Source organism: Myxine glutinosa, chromosome 8 (assembly GCF_964187855.1).
Source record: "Myxine glutinosa chromosome 8, kmMyxGlut1.1, whole genome shotgun sequence".
Classification (NCBI taxonomy): domain Eukaryota; kingdom Metazoa; phylum Chordata; class Myxini; order Myxiniformes; family Myxinidae; genus Myxine; species Myxine glutinosa.
The window spans coordinates 36,007,102-36,026,775 of record NC_136268.1 but is presented as its reverse complement, the minus strand read 5'-3'; the positions used below and the strand labels follow the sequence as shown (position 1 = coordinate 36,026,775).

The 19,674-nt window shown below is 41.6% G+C and overlaps 1 protein-coding gene and 5 non-coding genes across 7 annotated transcripts in view; all 6 read left to right on the top strand.

Annotated features, from left to right (window-relative positions):
- Positions 1 to 2,076, top strand: part of LOC137415684 (uncharacterized) — a 403,425-nt gene extending 401,349 nt beyond the window's left edge. For both annotated transcript variants that reach the window (XM_078783187.1, XM_078783188.1), the window contains one exon: positions 28 to 2,076. In XM_078783187.1, coding sequence (XP_078639313.1) covers positions 28 to 130 — 103 coding nt within the window. In that variant the 3' untranslated portion in view covers positions 131 to 2,076. The remainder of the gene's footprint in view (positions 1 to 27) is intronic.
- Positions 2,077 to 13,869: 11,793 nt separating this feature from the next.
- On the top strand, positions 13,870 to 13,942 carry TRNAY-GUA (transfer RNA tyrosine (anticodon GUA)). The gene has a single exon. It is a non-coding gene; the product is annotated as a tRNA-Tyr (tRNA).
- Positions 13,943 to 15,843: 1,901 nt separating this feature from the next.
- On the top strand, positions 15,844 to 15,916 carry TRNAF-GAA (transfer RNA phenylalanine (anticodon GAA)). The gene has a single exon. It is a non-coding gene; the product is annotated as a tRNA-Phe (tRNA).
- A 914-nt stretch (positions 15,917 to 16,830) lies between these two features.
- TRNAF-GAA (transfer RNA phenylalanine (anticodon GAA)) lies at positions 16,831 to 16,903 on the top strand. Its single transcript has one exon. It is a non-coding gene; the product is annotated as a tRNA-Phe (tRNA).
- Positions 16,904 to 17,819: 916 nt separating this feature from the next.
- Positions 17,820 to 17,892, top strand: TRNAF-GAA (transfer RNA phenylalanine (anticodon GAA)). Its single transcript has one exon. It is a non-coding gene; the product is annotated as a tRNA-Phe (tRNA).
- Positions 17,893 to 18,611: 719 nt separating this feature from the next.
- Positions 18,612 to 18,684, top strand: TRNAF-GAA (transfer RNA phenylalanine (anticodon GAA)). Its single transcript has one exon. It is a non-coding gene; the product is annotated as a tRNA-Phe (tRNA).
- The last annotated feature ends 990 nt before the right edge of the window (positions 18,685 to 19,674 follow it).

Below are 19,674 nucleotides of genomic sequence, written 5' to 3'. Positions count from 1 at the left end.
AATGTTTCTAATTTTGTTGCACTCCAGGTTCACCGCACTGTGGAAGCTATCATCCGAAAATTGTCCTGCCTTGCCTATTCCCAAGCCCAGGAAAAGTCTCAAACACCCACCTTCTACCAAGAAATTGTGATGAACAAAATATGCACTATGTTTGTGTTTTCCTTTTTTAAAGCAGTCCTATATATGTTCCACTTGATGTGCTTCCATCCAGCACTCCTCAATACTGAAGTAATTACTCCCCTACCACACCACCTCTGTAACATGTGGAGACAGTGCTGAAAAACCTCTCACTTTATCTCAATCGTGGGTGTAGTCATTTTCTATCCCAAGATCCCACATATCATTGCAAGACCATGCTGGCATTTCCATGTGCAAATTAGACTCAGTGGTATCCACTTCATCTCTTGACCAAGTTAGGGCAGAAATTTGGAACTTTTTGCAGGGTGCTGCTGATAACTCACCCACTCTTTGTCGAGGGATACCAAGGGATCTTCGATGTCCTCTAGCAATCAATGCTAGCAGATGGGTTATTAGCTTGATGTATATCTGGGGGACGTTGCACTCATTGATAAAATACCCTGCCCTCCAACCACAGTGTGACAGTTTATAATCTCCTCCCCTCCCCCATTTTTTATTATCCTACATGGGTATGTGGGGTGTCTTCTGATACCTCAGGGAGATGGATGCCCCTGCCTGGCATAACCCCAGGTCACCTGTGGGCATGGTGTAGTACCTGTCAGCCCCCCTTACCAGGGTAACGGTCCACAGCCATGCGGTTTAAATGGCAGAGGGTTCTGCACATCTGGTGGTTGAGAGTCCAGTCGTCTCCAACAGCACGGGCGGAAGAGGGTGAATTCCCCAATGGCCAGCAGAGAGACGGAGAGGAGTGGTGACCCCCATCAATACCACACACTTTCCCGTGTGTACCAGCCATAGAAAGGCAATGCCATCATTGCCCTGAGGAGACTCGACATGATCATCCTACAACTTTATTTTTTGTAAATACTCTTTTATATGACCGGTGTGGAAAGCTGAGAAGGTGTAGAAAACAACAAGCATACAGATTATCTATGAGAGATGAAAAAGATGATCATGACCCTTACATGAAAAATGAGCATGCCCTAGACAACAGAACAGAAGAGGTTTCCGGCATCAATCTCCTTTCAAATGCAGTTATTTAAGGAAACTCAAAGTTCAACACCAGTTTCAGCTGCTGAGAAGCCACGGGACAAGTAAACAATGCACACCTGGATAAAGAAGTTCAGTAATTGGGGGGGGGGATGTGTTAAACTTTAATTCAAAATCCCAAGACTGGTAGTCATTCAGTGAGAACCCCTGAGGTCATTGAACGTGCCACACAGTCAGTTGGTCATTGAACCAGCCCGAATAAGTCAACATGCTGTTGTAGTTAGGTGTGAAAAAGCGGACTTTGTTGAACATTCTTCATAAGGATGTGAAACTATCCCCCTATAGGATTTCAATGAAGTAAAAGCTGACAAACTGAAGTCATCAATAACTTTGAGACATATCCAAGTATGCATCCAGTACCAAGGCGAGCATTTCAAGCATTTCCTAGGTCATGCTTTGTTGTGTTTTAGTTACATTTATGAAATTTCTCTTATAGATATGAGATATATCGATTCATCTAATTCTATGGTATTATTGATTTTTGAAGAATATTGAAGTTTTAACAGCACTTTTCGTGGGTCAACTTTTTTTGACCACCTGTATGTAAATTATTGAGATAATATACCTTTTTGGGCTACTACAACTGCACAAAGAAGTTATAAAAATATACACATGGTAAACTAGAGAATTCATGTAACACATTACCCCGTGCAGCATGTATGTCATTACGACGACATTTATGTCATTACAATGCTGTAATGACACTCTTGAGAAACATTGGTGGGGTCGACGAGCGGCAAATTTGATTCGTCGTAACATGACGTAAATGCTGTAATATTTTATCCAAGTACTGCTGGGCCAACGGGTTTTGAAAGAGTCAATAAGACGTATTTGTGTTCTACATTGTTCATGCATATAATTCAACTGAAATAAAATAAAGATTTTAAAGTTTGCAGAAAAATTTTTGGGGGAAGTTTACCGCCGCTGATTCAGTGTCACCAGTTACACCACCCTATATAACACGTTTTATTAGTTATTCGTGCTTGTTGTTTGTGTCATTTATGACATCCTTAAAAACAGTGTTTCTTGTTTGGAATGATTTTCAGTCTTTCCAAACAAGAAAGAAAAATAACAAAAGAGTTTCGAATGAATCAGACAGAGTAAAAAAAAATTATCTCGCTCCTCTCTGTGCATGTGCAATAGGGATGGATTCAAAGCCAAAGTACTGCTTAACTTAAAGTACGTTTTCCGATTCATGCTCCGATTCGTATTCAAAATATAACATTCAATTGGAATGAATTCAAGAGTTACCTGGAAGGGCACTCAGTATAGAGCATACCTCCACATGGTGAACAGTTTACATGTTGTAACCCACTGATGGACCTGAACCAAAATCTAATCTGCTTGTTCTTGTCCCCTAACCAACTCGGCCACCAATTTTATTCATAACTCATCCATAACTTTTTTAAATATCATGTTATATATCGCTTTTCACCCGATCTCTCAATGGTGAAGAATCACTTAAAAATTAAATAATTATCATATCCGAATCCACATTCAGATCTTCACCAAAATCGAAGCGATTAGTCCTTGCCACACACACAACCTGCCCACCAAATTTCGTCCAAATCCGTCCACAACTTTTGGAGATTATTTTTTTTGTTTTGTATACTGAATCGAGGCTCGTGAAAGAGCTAGCATTTATTTCACAAACAAATCAACCAGACAAACAAACACACAAAAAGAGGGAGCGGAAGACAAGATGGAGAGAGAAGGGGAAGCACACAACCACAACATTTGAGAGCAGGGAGAAGTGTGGGAGGGAGAGGGCTTGGGGGGAGGGCGGGGGGGGGGGGGGGGGAGAGGTATAAAACACAAGGGGACCGAAATTAGCGGGGGTAGAAAAGATCAAGGTTTTGGATGGGGGAGGATAAGAGATGGTGGTGAACAGCTGTTTTAAAGACCTGGAGGGTGCAGTGGGATTGAAGAGAGTGAGGGAGTTTGTTCCAGAGGCGGGAGAAAAGAGGAATGAAGGAGTGAAGGTGAGCAGAAAGTCTTGATTTTGGCAGTTTAACCATAAGAGGGTTGCAGGCAGATCTTGTACGACCTGTAGGAATATTTGGGGGACAGAGCCCAGAGAGGGTTGGGGGGCAAGGCCAGAGAGGAGTCGGTAGAAGACGGAAAGACCACCAACCTGCCTGCGGTGAGTGAGTGAAAGGCCCTTGGAGTTAGCTTCATCGCGGGAGATTCCAATGATTCTGAACGCTTTGGTTTCAACAGCGTGAAGACGGGCTAGGTGTGAGGCAGGAGCACCAGACCAGAGGGGAGAGCAGTATTCCATAGAGCTGCGGATGAAAGCCTTGTATGTGGTGAGGAGCTCAGGTGTGCCAAGGAAGGACTTCGCACGACGGAGGATGCCCAGTCGGCGACTGGCTTTGGAGGCCAGATTTGAAATGTGGTTTTCCCAGGAAAGATCATGGCAAATAGTGAGACCCAAAAGCTTGAGTGACAGAACTTCTTGGAGAGGATTATTCAGAAAGTGGATGGGAGGGTTTTCCAGTCGGTCTTTTCGGAGAGACATCGTAAGAGTGTGAGATTTATCAGGATTGAAAGACATGTTCCATTTGTTTGCCCAGTCTGTGATTTTGTCCAGTTCTGCAGAGAGTGAGGAGGCTGCAGACTGCCGATCTGAGGGATGAGGAATGGAGCGACAGAGAGTAGAGTCGTCAGCAAAGAGATAGAGAGGATTTTCAAGAGAGTCAGAGAGATCATTGATGAAGACCAGAAAAAGCACAGGGCCCAGAACACTACCTTGGGGAACTCCAGCCTGAACAGGAAGAGGAGATGAGAGAAACCCATTCAGGGCCACACGTTGACTACGACCAGAGAGGAAGTCCGCCAGCCATGCGTGGAGATTTCCATGGATACCAAAGGAGGAGAGTTTGGTGAGCAGAGCAGGGTGCTAGACCGTATCGAAGGCACGTGAAATATCAAGGGAGACAGCTCTAATTTCCTGTTTGGCGTTGAGGACCTCCATCCATTGTTGAGAAAGCAGAAGCAGCATGTCCAGAGTAGACTGACCAGGTCTGAAACCAAATTGATGATCAGAGATCAAGCCATTGGAGAAGAGGAATAATTTCATATCTGAAGCAATGATGGATTCCATGACTTTGCTGATAATTGGGAGAAGGCTGATTGGTCTGTAGTTGCTGGGATCTGTTTTTGCACCTTTTTTGTGCAAAGCGGTGATGTTGGCTGATTTCCAAGCAGATGGCAGATGACCTTGAGCAAAAGAGAGGGTGAAGAGAACAGAAAGAGGGAGTGAAAGAGCAGAAGAACATGATTTTAGGACTCGTGGGCTGATGCCGTCAGGACCAGTTGCAGAATCAGAGTCGAGGGTTGACAGAAACTTTTCCACCTTGTCAGGAGGAAAGGACACAGAGTCCAGGAGCAGCTGGGTACGACTGGGTACGGTGGGTACAGAGAGGGATGGGTTTGGGACACAAGATTTAGAGGCAAACACAGAGTTGAGGCATTCAGCTTAAATATCCTGATATACAGTGCGTATCAAAAAAAAGGTAATCCGAATTCAAGGGGTTCGTATGCAAAGGTTATTTTGACAATTTACATGTGGTATACTAATTAAGAGGAGATCCTCAGCTTTCCATTGTTACCTTCCATGCAGCATTGCTGTCACACATGACCGAGTACATGTTCATTGAAAATGACAAGTTCAAATCGCATTTTTACAAGTTTGGCTAATCGATGCAAGTCAGGATAATTGGTGCAAAATGAACGTCAGATGTGAACTTTTCTCAGGAATGATTGGCCTTTATGCACCCACACCTTCAACATGTCCACCTCCCCTTTCAACACAAAGCTCACAGCGGCGGAGCATGCTCGTCTCACCATAGCCGGGTCATTGCGCAAAGCATCCACTTCATGTCGAATACGGCCCTGCAATTCGTCAAGATCACGGGGAGGAGTTATGAACACCTTGTTCTTTAAATGTCCCCAAAGTAAATAATCACATGGTGTGAGGTCAGGTGATCTTGGCAGCCATTCCACTGCATGGTTGAGGGAGTTGACTCGGTCTCCAAAGAGTTCCCTCAGTCGATCTCGGACAGCGATGAGACAATGTGCTGGGGTGCCGGCTTGGGCCCACCAGAGATATCTGAAGACACCACGAACCTGTCGCTCAAAGTTCTCCTCCAGCTGTGGTAAGACTTCATCATTGATCATCTGCAGATACCTGTTACCATTGACATTCCTTTGAAAGAAAAATGGTCCGATCACCTGACCACTTCCACAAAGTCCCAACCAAACAGACCACTTTTGTCGATTCATGTTGGTGTCAAAATTAAATTCCGGGGGTTGTCCTGTCGGTGCATATTCAAGAACATTATGGGTATTGACTTTGCCGTCCATGGCGAAAGCAGCTTCGTCGCCGATAACGAGATAGCGCAGGAAATTGACATCTGCTTCGCAACGTGCTGTCAACCATCTGGCAAGCACCAGGCTCCTAGCAAAGTCCCCTGGCGTAAGTTGGTGCCGGATGTGAATCCGATATGGATGTTGGTGGAGGTCCAGTCTTGTGATTTGGTTGAATGTTGCCGAAGGCAATCCCGTCCCATTTCGTCTTGTGCTGGTACCCCTAGGATGCTCCAAAACTTGCTGCCTTACTGCTTACACTGTTCATTTACGATCGCCCCGTGTGCCTCCTACCAGAATTCTCCTTGTTGCAGTTGAGGCTAGTGCCATGCTCTTGGTATTTTCTAACATTCGCCCAGATTGTTTTGGCTGCTGGAGGCTCCCGTTCTGGGAAACGTTCCCTGAACGCATCACAAGTTCGCTGCAAACTTCCAGTTTGGTGAAAGGTTGTAACCACGAAGGTCCGCTGTTCAGTCATAAGTTGAACCATCTTTTCAATGACTCAGACTGCCTCTAAACCCATACACTATAGGCCCATCTTAAATACCCATCTTAAACAAAAGATGACGCAACTGACGATTACCAGACCAGCTTAACAATTTTACATAATCAACTTGGCAGGCGACAAGTAATGCGTCTATTTAAAACTGTCTTGCACCGATTAGCCAAACTTGTAAAAATGCGATTTGAACTTGTCATTTTCAATGAACATGGACTCAGTCATGTGTGACAGCAATGATGCATGAAAGGCATCAATGGAAAGCTGAGGACCTCCTCATAATTGGTAAAACACATGTAAATTGTCAAACTAAATAACCTTTGCATATTAACCCCTTGAATTCGGATTACCTTTTTTTTGATACGCACTGTATATCATTTTTGGCCATATCACCCATATCAAATGTTCAGTAAATTGGAGTTCACTACTGGTGATAGTAATTGGTTCCACGAGAACAATGTGACAACACAATTGCTGTTGACTTGAAGGCTCAACCATGATAACTAAGAGTAGCTAACTTAGCTTGATGTATACTTGCTGCTGTTATGAATAGTCTGTGTCTTGACAGTCTAAAAGACACATTCTTTTATGCAACTGCATCCAATGAGAACCACTAAAGGTCAAGATTTGAACTTTAAATCAAAAGGTGAAATTGACTCATCAAATTCTCAAAAGATCCAAATAAAGATTTTTTTTGTATACATGGTCGAGTCTCATGAAAGAGCTCAAGCAGAATGGAATGAAACAAAATGTGAAGGGGAAACACCAACAGCAGAGTAGAGATGAGAGTGAGAACAAGGGGAGGGGAAAGAGGGCACATGGGGTGAAAATGTTGCACACAAGCTGAAACACAGCAAGAAGAAGAAGGAGGGAGCGGGGATGAAACAGAAAATGAACAAACCAACTGACAAACAAAAATAGGTGAGGGAGAGGAGTAAAAATCACAATAACCTGGAAAGCAGGATTGCTTGGGAATGGGGTCATTTGGGGTAGAAGACATCATGAGTATGGATAGTACATGGCCTGAGGTCATGGAGAACAGCTGAATTTAAGCCCTGCAGGGAAGAATGGGACTGTGATGATTGTTCGTATGCAGCCTGTGGCTGCTTGGCTGCATCATTTTCTGGGGGCGGAGCTGTGCGACTGATGCAACACCCCCATTGCCAGTCAGCTGGTACTCATTTTGTGACCTCAGAAGAATGACAGGTCTGAGTCAACACACATCGTGTTAATTCAACAACATGACAGGGACCCAAACTCAGGTTGCCTAAGATCTAAAGCTCGCCGCCTAAACCGTTAAGCCAAGCCCAGGCGTTTAAATATGACTGTACAAACTGGGGAAGTTAGTTCCGCAAGCGAGAGAAAAGAGGGGCAAATACATGGAAGTGAGCAGTGAGCTTGGACTTTGGGAGTTCAACAAGAAGAGGGATACTGGCAGATCTTGTGCACCCTGCAGACACCTATCATTAATCGTAGTTTTTTGGGGGGAACATAGAAGAGGCGATCATGAGTCAGGAGATATTAATGACACAAAACTTACCAATCTTCATTCTCATGCTCTCCCAAATTAGGTATTTCACCATTCACAAATTTTAATGTTCCTTTCATTGGTGTTTTCTGACAGGGAAAGAATTTCAGTCATACCTTTTCCTTCAAACAATTTTCTGAAATATCTCAGTTGGGAGAGTGTCAGACTGAAGATCTGAAGATTCCTGGTACAATTCCCGGTTTCAGCAATGGTGCATTTTGGGAAAGAGAAAAGGAGATTGCAATGAATTGATGAAATAGAATGTTTGTTTTGATGGTGTTTTCTGAAAGGAAAAGTCTTCCAGTTTGTTCATTTCTTTGATGACACGTGTGCTGAAATATCTCAGTGGGGAGAGTGTCCGACTGAAGATTTGAAAACCTGAAGGTCCCTTGTTCACTTCCTGGTTTCAGGAATAGCACATTTTGGAAGAGAGAAAAGGAGAATGAGAAGAATTCGCAAATTTCAATGTTTCTGTTGATGGTGTTTTCAAAAAGCGCAAGTCTTTCAGTTCGTTCATTGCTAATGTCGAACACCTGCTGAAATAGCTCAGTTGGGAGAGCATCAGACTGAAGATCTGAAGGTTCATGGTTGAATTCCTGGTTTCAGCAAAGGTGCTTTCTTTGGAAGTCAGAAAAGGAGAATGAGCGGAATTCACAAAATTCAATGTTTCTTTTAATGGTATTTTCTGAAAGGGCAAGTCTTTCAGTTCGTTCATTGCTATGGTCAAACATCTGTTGAAATAGCTCAGTTGGGAGAGCTATCAGACTGATAGATCTGAAGGTCCCTGATTCAATTCCTGGTTTCAGCAAATGTTCTTTTTTTGGAAGTCAGAAAAGGAGAATGAGCGGAATTCACAAAATTCAATGTTTCTTTTTATGGTATTTTCTGAAAGGGCAAGTCTTTCAATTCGTTCATTGCTGTGGTCAAACATCTGCTGAAATAGCTCAGTTGGGAGAGTGTCAGACTGAAGATCTGAAGGTTCATGGTTGAATTCCTGGTTTCAGCAAAGGTGCTTTCTTTGGAAGTCAGAAAAGGAGAATGAGCGGAATTCACAAAATTCAATGTTTCTTTTTATGGTATTTTCTGAAAGGGCAAGTCTTTCAGTTAGTTCATTGCTGTGGTCAAATATCTGCTGAAATAGCTCAGTTGGGAGAGTGTCAGACTGAAGATCTGACGGTGTTTGGATCAATTCCTGGTTTCAGCAATCGTGCTTTTTTTGGAGGTCAAAACAAAGAATGAGAGGATTTCACAAAATTCAATGTTTCTTTTGATGCTGTTTTCTGAAAGGGCAAGTCTTTCAGTTCGTTCATTGCTGTGGTCGAGTATGTGCTGAAATAGCTCAGTTGGGAGAGCATCAGACTGAAGATATGAAAGTCACTGGTTCAATTCGTGGTTTCAGCAAACGTGCTTTTTTTGGAAGTCAGAAAGGAGAATGAGCGGAATTCACAAAATTCAATGTTTCTTTTTATGGTATTTTCTGAAAGGGCAAATCTTTCAGTTCGTTCATTGCTGTGGTTACTCACTTGCTGAAATAGCTCAGTTGGGAGAGCGTCAGACTGAAGATCTGAAGGCCACTGGTTCAATTCCTGGTTTCATGCAAATGTGCTGTTTTGGAAGTGCAGCAAAGGAGAATGAGAGGAATTCACAAAATTAAATGTTTCTTTTGATGGTGTTTTCGGAAAGTGCAAGTCTTTCAGTTCATTCATTGCTGTGGTCAAATATCTGCTGAAATAGTTGAGTTGGAAGAGCATCTGGCTGAAGATCTGAAGGTCTCTGGTTCAATTCCTGGTTTCAGCAAATGTGCTTTTTTTGGAAGTCAGGAAAGGAGAATGAGCGGAATTCACGAAATTTAATGTTTCTTTTGATGGTATTTTCTGAAAGGGCAAGTCTTTCAGTTCGTTCATTGCTATGGTCAAGTATCTGCTGAAATAGCTCAGTTGGGAGCGCATCAGTCTGAAGATCTGAAGGATCCCCGTTCCTTTCCTGGTTTCAGCAAAAGTGCTTTTTTTGGAAGTCAGAAAAGGAGAATGAGAGGATTTCACAAAATTCAATGTTTCCTTTGATGGTATTTTCTGAAAGGGCAAGTCTTTCAGTTCGTTCATTGCTGTGGTCAAATATCTGCTGAAATAGCTCAGTTGGGAGAGCGTCAGACTGAAGATCTGAAGGTCACTGGTTCAATGCCTGGTTTCAGCAAACGTTCTTTTTCTTGAAGTCAGTAAAGGAGAATGAGAGGAATTCACAAAATTCGATGTTTCTTTTGATGGTGTTTTCTGTAAGGGCAAGTCTTTCAGTTCGTTCATTGCTTTGATAAAATATCTGCTGAAATAGCTCAGTTTGGAAAGTGTCAGACTGAAGATCTGAAGGTCTTTGGTTCAATTCCTGGTTTCAGCAAACATGCTTTTTTTGGAAGTCAGAAAAGGAGAATGAGAGGATTTCACAAAATTCAATGTTTCCTTTGATGGTGTTTTCTGAAAGGGCAAGTCTGTCAGTTCGTTCATTGATGTGGTCAAACACCTGCTGAAATAGCTCAGTTGGGAGAAGGTCAGACTGAAGATCTGAAGGTCACTCGTTCAATTCCTAGTTTCAACAAGCATGCTTTTTTTTTGGAAGTCAGAAAAGGAGAATGAGAAGAATTCACAAATTTCAATGTTTCTTTTGATGGTGTTTTCAAAAAGTGCAGGTCTTTCAGTTCGTTCATTGCTATTGTCGAACACCTGCTGAAATAGCTCAGTTGGGAGAGCATCAGATTGAAGATCTGAAGGTTCCTGGTTGAATTCCTCATTTCAGCAAAGGTGCTTTCTTTGGAAGTCAGCAAAGGAGAATGAGCGGAATTCACAAAATTCAATGTTTCTTTTGATGGTATATTCTGAAAGGGCAAGTCTTTCAGTTCGTTCATTGCTATGGCCAAACATCGGCTGAAATAGCTCAGTTGGGAGAGCATCAGACTGAAGATATGAAGGTCCTTGGTTCAATTCCTGGTTTCAGCAAATGTTCTTTTTTTGGAAGTCCGAAAAGGAGAATGAGAGGAATTCAAAAATTTCAATGTTTTTTTGAAGGTGTTTTCTGAAAGGGCAAGACTTTCAGTTTGTTCATTGCTGTGGTCACACACCTCCTGAAATAGCTCAGTTGGGAGAGCGTCAGACTGAAGATCTGAAGGTCACTGGTTCAATTCCTGGTTTCAACAAACGTGCTTTTTTTGGAAGTCAGTGAAGGAGAATGAGAGGAATTCACAAAATTCGATGTTTCTTTTGATGGTATTTTCTGAAAGGGCAAGTCTATCAGTTCGTTCATTGCTGAAATCAAACATCTGCTGAAATAGCTCAGATGGGAGAGCATCAGACTGAAGATCTGAAGGTCACTGGTTCAATTCCTGGTTTCAGCAAACATGATTTTTTTGGAAGTCAGAAAAGGAGAATGAGAGGAATTTACAAAATTCAACGTTTCTTTTGATGGTATTTTCTGAAAGGGCAAGTCTTTCAGTTCGTTCATTGCTATGGTCAAGCAGCTGCTGAAATAGCTCAGTTGGGAGTACGTCAGAAGGAAGATCTGAAGGTCACTGGTTGAATTCCTGCTTTCAACAAACGTTCTTTTTTTGGAAGTCCGAAAAGGAGAATGAGAGGAATTCACAAAATTCAACGTTTCTTTTGATGGTGTTTTCTGAAAGGGCAAGTCTTTCAGTTCGTTCATTGCTGTGGTCAAATATCTGCTGAAATCGCTCAATTTGGAGAGCATCAGGCTGAAGATCTGAAGGTCACTGGTTCATTTCCTGGTTTCAGCAAACGTTCTTTTTTTGGAAGTCAGAAAAGGAGCATGAACGGAATTCACAAAATGAAATGTTTATTTTGATGGTGTTTTCTGAAAGTGCAAGTCCATCAGTTCGTTCATTGGTGTGGTCAAATATCTGCTGAAATAGCTCAGTTGGGAAAGTGTCAGACTGAAGATCTGAAGGTCCTTGGTTCAATTTCTGGTTTCAGCAAATGTTCTTTTTCTTGAAGTCAGTAAAGGAGAATGAGAGGAATTCACAAAATTCAATGTTTCTTTTGAAGGTGTTTTCTGAAAGGGCAAGACTTTCAGTTTGTTCATTGCTGTGGTCACACACCTCCTGAAATAGCTCAGTTGGGAGAGCATCAGACTGAAAATCTGAAGGTCACTGGTTCAATTCCTGGTTTCAGCAAACGTGCTTTTTTTGGAAGTCAGTGAAGGAGAATGAGAGGAATTCACAAAATTCGATGTTTCTTTTGATGGTATTTTCTGAAAGGGCAAGACTTTCAGTTTGTTCATTGCTGTGGTCACACACACCTCTTGAAATAGCTCAGTTGGGAGAGCGTCAGACTGAAGATCTGAAGGTCCCTGGTTCAATTCCTGGTTTCAGCAAACGTGCTTTTTTTGGAAGTCAGTGAAGGAGAATGAGTGGAATTCACAAAATTCGATGTTTCTTTTGATGGTGTTTTCTGAAAGTGCAAGTCCATTAGTTCGTTCATTGGTGGGGTCAAATATCTGCTGAAATAGTTCAGTTGGGAGAGCATCAGACTGAAGATCTGAAGGTCCCTGGTTCAATTCCTGGTTTCGGGAAATGTTCTTTTTTTGGAAGTCAGAAAAGGAGAATGAGAGGATTTCACAAAATTCAATGTTTCCTTTGATGGTGTTTTCTGAAAGTGCAAGTCTTTCAGTTCGTTCATTGCTGTGGTCACTCATGTGCTGAAATAGCTCAGTTGGGAGAACGTCAGACTGAAGATCTGAAGGTCCTTGCTTCCATTCCTGGTTTCACCAAACGTGCTTTTTTTGGAAGTCAGAAAAGGAGAATGAGAGGATTTCACAAAATTCAATGTTTCCTTTGATGGTATTTTCTGAAAGGGCAAGTCTATCAGTTCGTTCATTGCTGTGGTCAAATATGTGCTGAAATAGCTCAGTTGGGAGTGTGTCAGTCTGATAGATCTGAAGGTCCTTGGTTCAATTCCAGATTTCAGCAAATGTGCTGTTTTGGAAATCAGAAAAGGAGAATGAGTGGAATTCACAAAATTCAATGTTTCCTTTGATGGTGTTTTCTGAAAGGGCAAGTCTATCAGTTAGTTCATTGCTGTGGTCAAACATCTGCTGAAATAGCTCAGTTGGGAGAGGGTCAGACTGAAGATCTGAAGGTTCCTGGTTGAATTCCTGGTTTCAGCAAAGGTGCTTTTTTTGGAAGTCCGAAAAGGAGAATGAGAGGAATTCACAAATTTCAATGTTTCTTTTGAAGGTGTTTTCTGAAAGGGCAAGACATTCAGTTTGTTCATTGCGGTGGTCACACACCTCCTGAAATAGCTCAGTTGGGAGAGCATCAGATTGAAGATCTGAAGGTCACTGGTTCAATGCCTGGTTTCAGCAAACGTTCTTTTTCTTGAAGTCAGTAAAGGAGAATGAGAGGAATTCACAAAATTCGATGTTTCTTTTGATGGTGTTTTCTGTAAGGGCAAGTCTTTCAGTTCGTTCATTGCTTTGATAAAATATCTGCTGAAATAGCTCAGTTGGGAAAGTGTCAGACTGAAGATCTGAAGGTCTTTGGTTCAATTCCTGGTTTCAGCAAACATGCTTTTTTTGGAAGTCAGAAAAGGAGAATGAGAGGATTTCACAAAATTCAATGTTTCCTTTGATGGTGTTTTCTGAAAGGGCAAGTCTGTCAGTTCGTTCATTGATGTGGTCAAATACCTGCTGAAATAGCTCAGTTGGGAGAAGGTCAGACTGAAGATCTGAAGGTCCCTGGTTCAATTCCTAGTTTCAACAAGTGTGCTTTTTTTTTGGAAGTCAGAAAAGGAGAATGAGAAGAATTCACAAATTTCAATGTTTCTTTTGATGGTGTTTTCAAAAAGTGCAGGTCTTTCAGTTCGTTCATTGCTATTGTTGAACACCTGCTGAAATAGCTCAGTTGGGAGAGCATCAGACTGAAGATCTGAAGGTTCCTGGTTGAATTCCTGGTTTCAGCAAAGGTGCTTTCTTTGGAAGTCAGCAAAGGAGAATGAGAAGAATTCACAAATTTCAATGTTTCTTTTGATGTTGTTTTCAAAAAGTGCAGGTCTTTCAGTTCGTTCATTGCTATTGTCGAACACCTGTTGAAATCGCTCAGTGGGGAGAGCATCAGACTGAAGATCTGAAGGTTCCTGGTTGAATTCCTGGTTTCAGCAAAGGTGCTTTCTTTGGAAGTCAGAAAAGGAGAATGAGCGGAATTCACAAAATTCAATGTTTCTTTTGATGGTATTTTCTGAAAGTCCAAGTCTTTCAGTTCGTTCATTGGTATGGTCAAACATTGGCTGAAATAGCTCAGTTGGGAGAGCGTCAGACTGTAGATCTGAAGGTCACTGGTTCAATTCCTGGTTTCAGCAAACGTGCTTTTTTTGGAAATCAGTGAAGGAGAATGAGAGGAATTCACAAAATTCGATGTTTCTTTTGATGGTATTTTCTGAAAGGGCAAGACTTTCAGTTTGTTCATTGCTGTGGTCACACACCTCCTGAAATAGCTCAGTTGGGAGAGCGTCAGACTGAAGATCTGAAGGTCCCTGGTTCACATTCCTGGTTTCAACAAACGTGCTTTTTTTGGAAGTCAGTGAAGGAGAATGAGTGGAATTCACAAAATTCGATGTTTCTTTTGATGGTGTTTTCTGAAAGTGCAAGTCCATCAGTTCGTTCATTGGTGTGGTCAAATATCTGCTGAAATAGTTCAGTTGGGAGAGCATCAGACTGAAGATCTGAAGGTCCCTGGTTCAATTCCTGGTTTCGTGAAATGTTCTTTTTTTGGAAGTCCGAAAAGGAGAATGAGAGGGAATTCACAAAATTCAATGTTTCCTTTGATGGTATTTTCTGAAAGTGCAAGTCTATCAGTTCGTTCATTGCTGTGGTCAAATATCTGCTGAAATAGCTCAGTTCGTAGAGCGTCAGACTGAAGGTCCTTGGTTCAATTCCTGGTTTCAGCAAATGTGCTTTTTTTGGAAGTCAGAAAAGGAGAATGAGAGGAATTCACAAATTTCAATGTTTCTTTTGAAGGTGTTTTCTGAAAGGGCAAGACTTTCACTTTGTTCATTGCTGTGGTCACACACCTCCTGAAATAGCTCAGTTGGGAGAGCGTCAGACTGAAGATCTGAAGGTTCCTGGTTGAATTCCTCATTTCAGCAAAGGTGCTTTCTTTGGAAGTCAGCAAAGGAGAATGAGCGGAATTCACAAAATTCAATGTTTCTTTTGATGGTATATTCTGAAAGGGCAAGTCTTTCAGTTCGTTCATTGCTATGGTCAAACATCGGCTGAAATAGCTCAGTTGGGAGAGCATCAGACTGAAAATCTGAAGATCACTGGTTCAATTCCTGGTTTCAACAAACGTGCTTTTTTTGGAAGTCAGTGAAGGAGAATGAGAGGAATTCACAAAATTCGATGTTTCTTTTGATGGTATTTTCTGAAAGGGCAAGTCTATCAGTTCGTTCATTGCTGAAATCAAACATCTGCTGAAATAGCTCAAATGGGAGAGCATCAGACTGAAGATCTGAAGGTCACTGGTTCAATTCCTGCTTTCAACAAACGTTCTTTTTTTGGAAGTCCGAAAAGGAGAATGAGAGGAATTCACAAAATTCAACGTTTCTTTTGATGGTGTTTTCTGAAAGGGCAAGTCTTTCAGTTCGTTCATTGCTGTGGTCAAATATCTGTTGCAATCGCTCAATTTGGAGAGCATCAGGCTGAAGATCTGAAGGTGACTGGTTCATTTCCTGGTTTCAGCAAACGTTCTTTTTTTGGAAGTCAGAAAAGGAGCATGAACGGAATTCACAAAATGAAATGTTTATTTTGATGGTGTTTTCTGAAAGTGCAAGTCCATCAGTTCGTTCATTGGTGTGGTCAAATATCTGCTGAAATAACTCAGTTGGGAAAGTGTCAGACTGAAGATCTGAAGGTCCTTGGTTCAATTCCTGGTTTCAGCAAACGTTCGTTTTCTTGAAGTCAGTAAAGGAGAATGAGAGGAATTCACAAAATTCGATGTTTCTTTTGATGGTGTTTTCAAAAAGTGCAGGTCTTTCAGTTCGTTCATTGCTATTGTCGAACACCTGCTGAAATCGCTCAATGGGGAGAGCATCAGACTGAAGATCTGAAGGTTCTTGGTTGAATTCCTGGTTTCAGCAAAGGTGATTTCTTTGGAAGTCAGAAAAGGAGAATGAGCGGAATTCACAAAATTCAATGTGTCTTTTGATGGTATTTTCTGAAAGGCCAAGTCTTTCAGTTCGTTCATTGGTATGGTCAAACATTGGCTGAAATAGCTCAGTTGGGAGAGCATCAGACTGAAGATCTGAAGGTCCCTGGTTCAATTCCTGGTTTCAGCAAATGTTCTTTTTTGGAAGTCCGAAAAGGAGAATGAGAGGAATTCACAAATTTCAATGTTTCTTTTGAAGGTGTTTTCTGAAAGGGCAAGACTTTCAGTTTGTTCATTGCTGTGGTCACACACCTCCTGAAATAGCTCAGTTGGGAGAGCGTCAGACTGAAGATCTGAAGGTCACTGGTTCAATTCCTGGTTTCAGCAAATGTGCTTTTTTTGGAAGTCAGTGAAGGAGAATGAGAGGAATTCACAAAATTCGATGTTTCTTTTGATGGTATTTTCTGAAAGGGCAAGCCTTTCAGTTTGTTCATTGCTGTGGTCAAATATCTGCTGAAATAGTTCAGTTGGGAGAGCATCAGACTGAAGATCTGAAGGTCCCTGGTTCAATTCCTGGTTTCGGGAAATGTTCTTTTTTTGGAAGTCCGAAAAGGAGAATGAGAGGAATTCACAAAATTCAATGTTTCCTTTGATGGTATTTTCTGAAAGGGCAAGTCTTTCAGTTCGTTCATTGCTGGGGTCAAGCATCTGCTGAAATAGCTCAGTTGGGAGTGTGTCAGTCTGAAGATCTGAAGGTCCTTGGTTCAATTCCAGATTTCAGCAAATGTGCTGTTTTGGAAATCAGAAAAGTAGAATGAGTGGAATTCACAAAATTCAATGTTTCTTTTGATGGTGTTTTCTGAAAGGGCAAGTCTATCAGTTAGTTCATTGCTGTGGTCAAACATCTGCTGAAATAGCTCAGTTGGGAGAGGGTCAGACTGAAGATCTGAAGGTTCCTGGTTGAATTCCTGGTTTCAGCAAATGTTCTTTTTTGGAAGTCCGAAAAGGAGAATGAGAGGAATTCACAAATTTCAATGTTTCTTTTGAAGGTGTTTTCTGAAAGGGCAAGACTTTCAGTTTGTTCATTGCTGTGGTCACACACCTCCTGAAATAGCTCAGTTGGGAGAGCGTCAGACTGAAGATCTGAAGGTCCCTGGTTCAATTCCTGGTTTCAGCAAACGTGCTTTTTTTGGAAGTCAGTGAAGGAGAATGAGTGGAATTCACAAAATTCAATGTTTCCTTTGATGGTGTTTTCTGAAAGGGCAAGTCTTTCAGTTCGTTCATTGCTGAGGTCAAGCATCTGCTGAAATAGCTCAGTTGGGAGTGTGTCAGTTTGAAGATCTGAAGGTCCTTGGTTCAATTCCAGATTTCAGCAAATGTGCTGTTTTGGAAATCAGAACAGGAGAATGAGTGGAATTCACAAAATTCAATGTTTCCTTTGATGGTGTTTTCTGAAAGGGCAAGTCTATCAGTTAGTTCATTGCTGTGGTCAAACATCTGCTGAAATAGCTCAGTTGGGAGAGGGTCAGACTGAAGATCTGAAGGTTCCTGGTTGAATTCCTGGTTTCAGCAAAGGTGCTTTTTTTGGAAGTCCGAAAAGGAGAATGAGAGGAATTCACAAAATTCAATGTTTCTTTTGAAGGTGTTTTCTGAAAGGGCAAGACTTTCAGTTTGTTCATTGCTGTGGTCACACACCTCCTGAAATAGCTCAGTTGGGAGAGGGTCAGACTGAAGATCTGAAGGTCCTTGGTTCAATTCCTGGTTTCAGCAAACATGCTTTTTTTGGAAGTTAGAAAAGGAGAATGAGAAGAATTCACAAATTTCAATGTTTCTTTTGATGGTGTTTTCAAAAAGTGCAGGTCTTTCAGTTCGTTCATTGCTATTGTCGAACACCTGCTGAAATAGCTCAGTTGGGAGAGCATCAGACTGAAGATCTGAAGGTTCCTGGTTGAATTCCTCATTTCAGCAAAGGTGCTTTCTTTGGAAGTCAGCAAAGGAGAATGAGCGGAATTCACAAAATTCAATGTTTCTTTTGATGGTATATTCTGAAAGGGCAAGTCTTTCAGTTCGTTCATTGCTATGGTCAAACATCGGCTGAAATAGCTCAGTTGGGAGAGCATCAGACTGAAGATCTGAAGGTCCCTGGTTCAATTCCTGGTTTCAGCAAATGTTCTTTTTTTGGAAGTCCGAAAAGGAGAATGAGAGGAATTCAAAAATTTCAATGTTTCTTTTGAAGGTGTTTTCTGAAAGGGCAAGACTTTCAGTTTGTTCATTGCTGTGGTCACACACCTCCTGAAATAGCTCAGTCGGGAGAGCGTCAGACTGAAGATCTGAAGATCACTGGTTCAAATTCCTGGTTTCAACAAACGTGCTTTTTTTGGAAGTCAGTGAAGGAGAATGAGAGGAATTCACAAAATTCGATGTTTCTTTTGATGGTATTTTCTGAAAGGGCAAGTCTATCAGTCGTTCATTGCTATGGTGAAGTATCTGCTGAAATAGCTCAGTTGGGAGTACATCAGAAGGAAGATCTGAAGGTCACTGGTTGAATTCCTGCTTTCAACAAACGTTCTTTTTTTGGAAGTCCGAAAAGGAGAATGAGAGGAATTCACAAAATTCAACGTTTCTTTTGATGGTGTTTTCTGAAAGGGCAAGTCTTTCAGTTCGTTCATTGCTGTGGTCAAATATCTGCTGAAATCGCTAAATTTGGAGAGCATCAGGCTGAAGATCTGAAGGTCACTGGTTCATTTCCTGGTTTCAGCAAACGTTCTTTTTTTGGAAGTCAGAAAAGGAGCATGAACGGAATTCACAAAATGAAATGTTTATTTTGATGGTGTTTTCTGAAAGTGCAAGTCCATCAGTTCGTTCATTGGTGTGGTCAAATATCTGCTGAAATAGCTCAGTTGGGAAAGCGTCAGACTGAAGATCTGAAGATCCTTGGTTCAATTCCTGGTTTCAGCAAACGTTCTTTTTCTTGAAGTCAGTAAAGGAGAATGAGAGGAATTCACAAAATTCGATGTTTCTTTTGATGGTGTTTTCAAAAAGTGCAGGTCTTTCAGTTCGTTCATTGCTATTGTCGAACACCTGCTGAAATCGCTCAGTGGGGAGAGCATCAGACTGAAGATCTGAAGGTTCCTGGTTGAATTCCTGGTTTCAGCAAAGGTGCTTTCTTTGGAAGTCAGAAAAGGAGAAAGAGCGGAATTCACAAAATTCAATGTTTCTTTTGATGGTATTTTCTGAAAGGCCAAGTCTTTCAGTTCGTTCATTGGTATGGTCAAACATTGGCTGAAATAGCTCAGTTGGGAGAGCATCAGACTGAAGATCTGAGAGGTCCCTCGTTCAATTCCTGGTTTCAGCAAATGTTCTTTTTTGGAAGTCCGAAAAGGAGAATGAGAGGAATTCACAAATTTCAATGTTTCTTTTGAAGGTGTTTTCTGAAAGGGCAAGACTTTCAGTTTGTTCATTGCTGTGGTCACACACCTCCTGAAATAGCTCAGTTGGGAGAGCGTCAGACTGAAGATCTGAAGGTCTTTGGTTCAATTCCTGGTTTCAGCAAATGTTCTTTTTTGGAAGTCCGAAAAGGAGAATGAGAGGAATTCACAAATTTCAATGTTTCTTTTGAAGGTGTTTTCTGAAACGGCAAGACTTTCAGTTTGTTCATTGCTGTGGTCACACACCTCCTGAAATAGCTCAGTTGGGAGAGCGTCAGACTGAAGATCTGAAGGTCACTGGTTCAATTCCTGGTTTCAGCAAACGTGCTTTTTTTGGAAGTCAGTGAAGGAGAATGAGAGGAATTCACAAAATTCAATGTTTCTTTTGATGGTATTTTCTGAAAGGGCAAGACTTTCAGTTTGTTCATTGCTGTGGTCACACACCTCCTGAAATAGCTCAGTTGGGAGAGCGTCAGACTGAAGATCTGAAGGTCCCTGGTTCTAATTCCTGGTTTCAGCA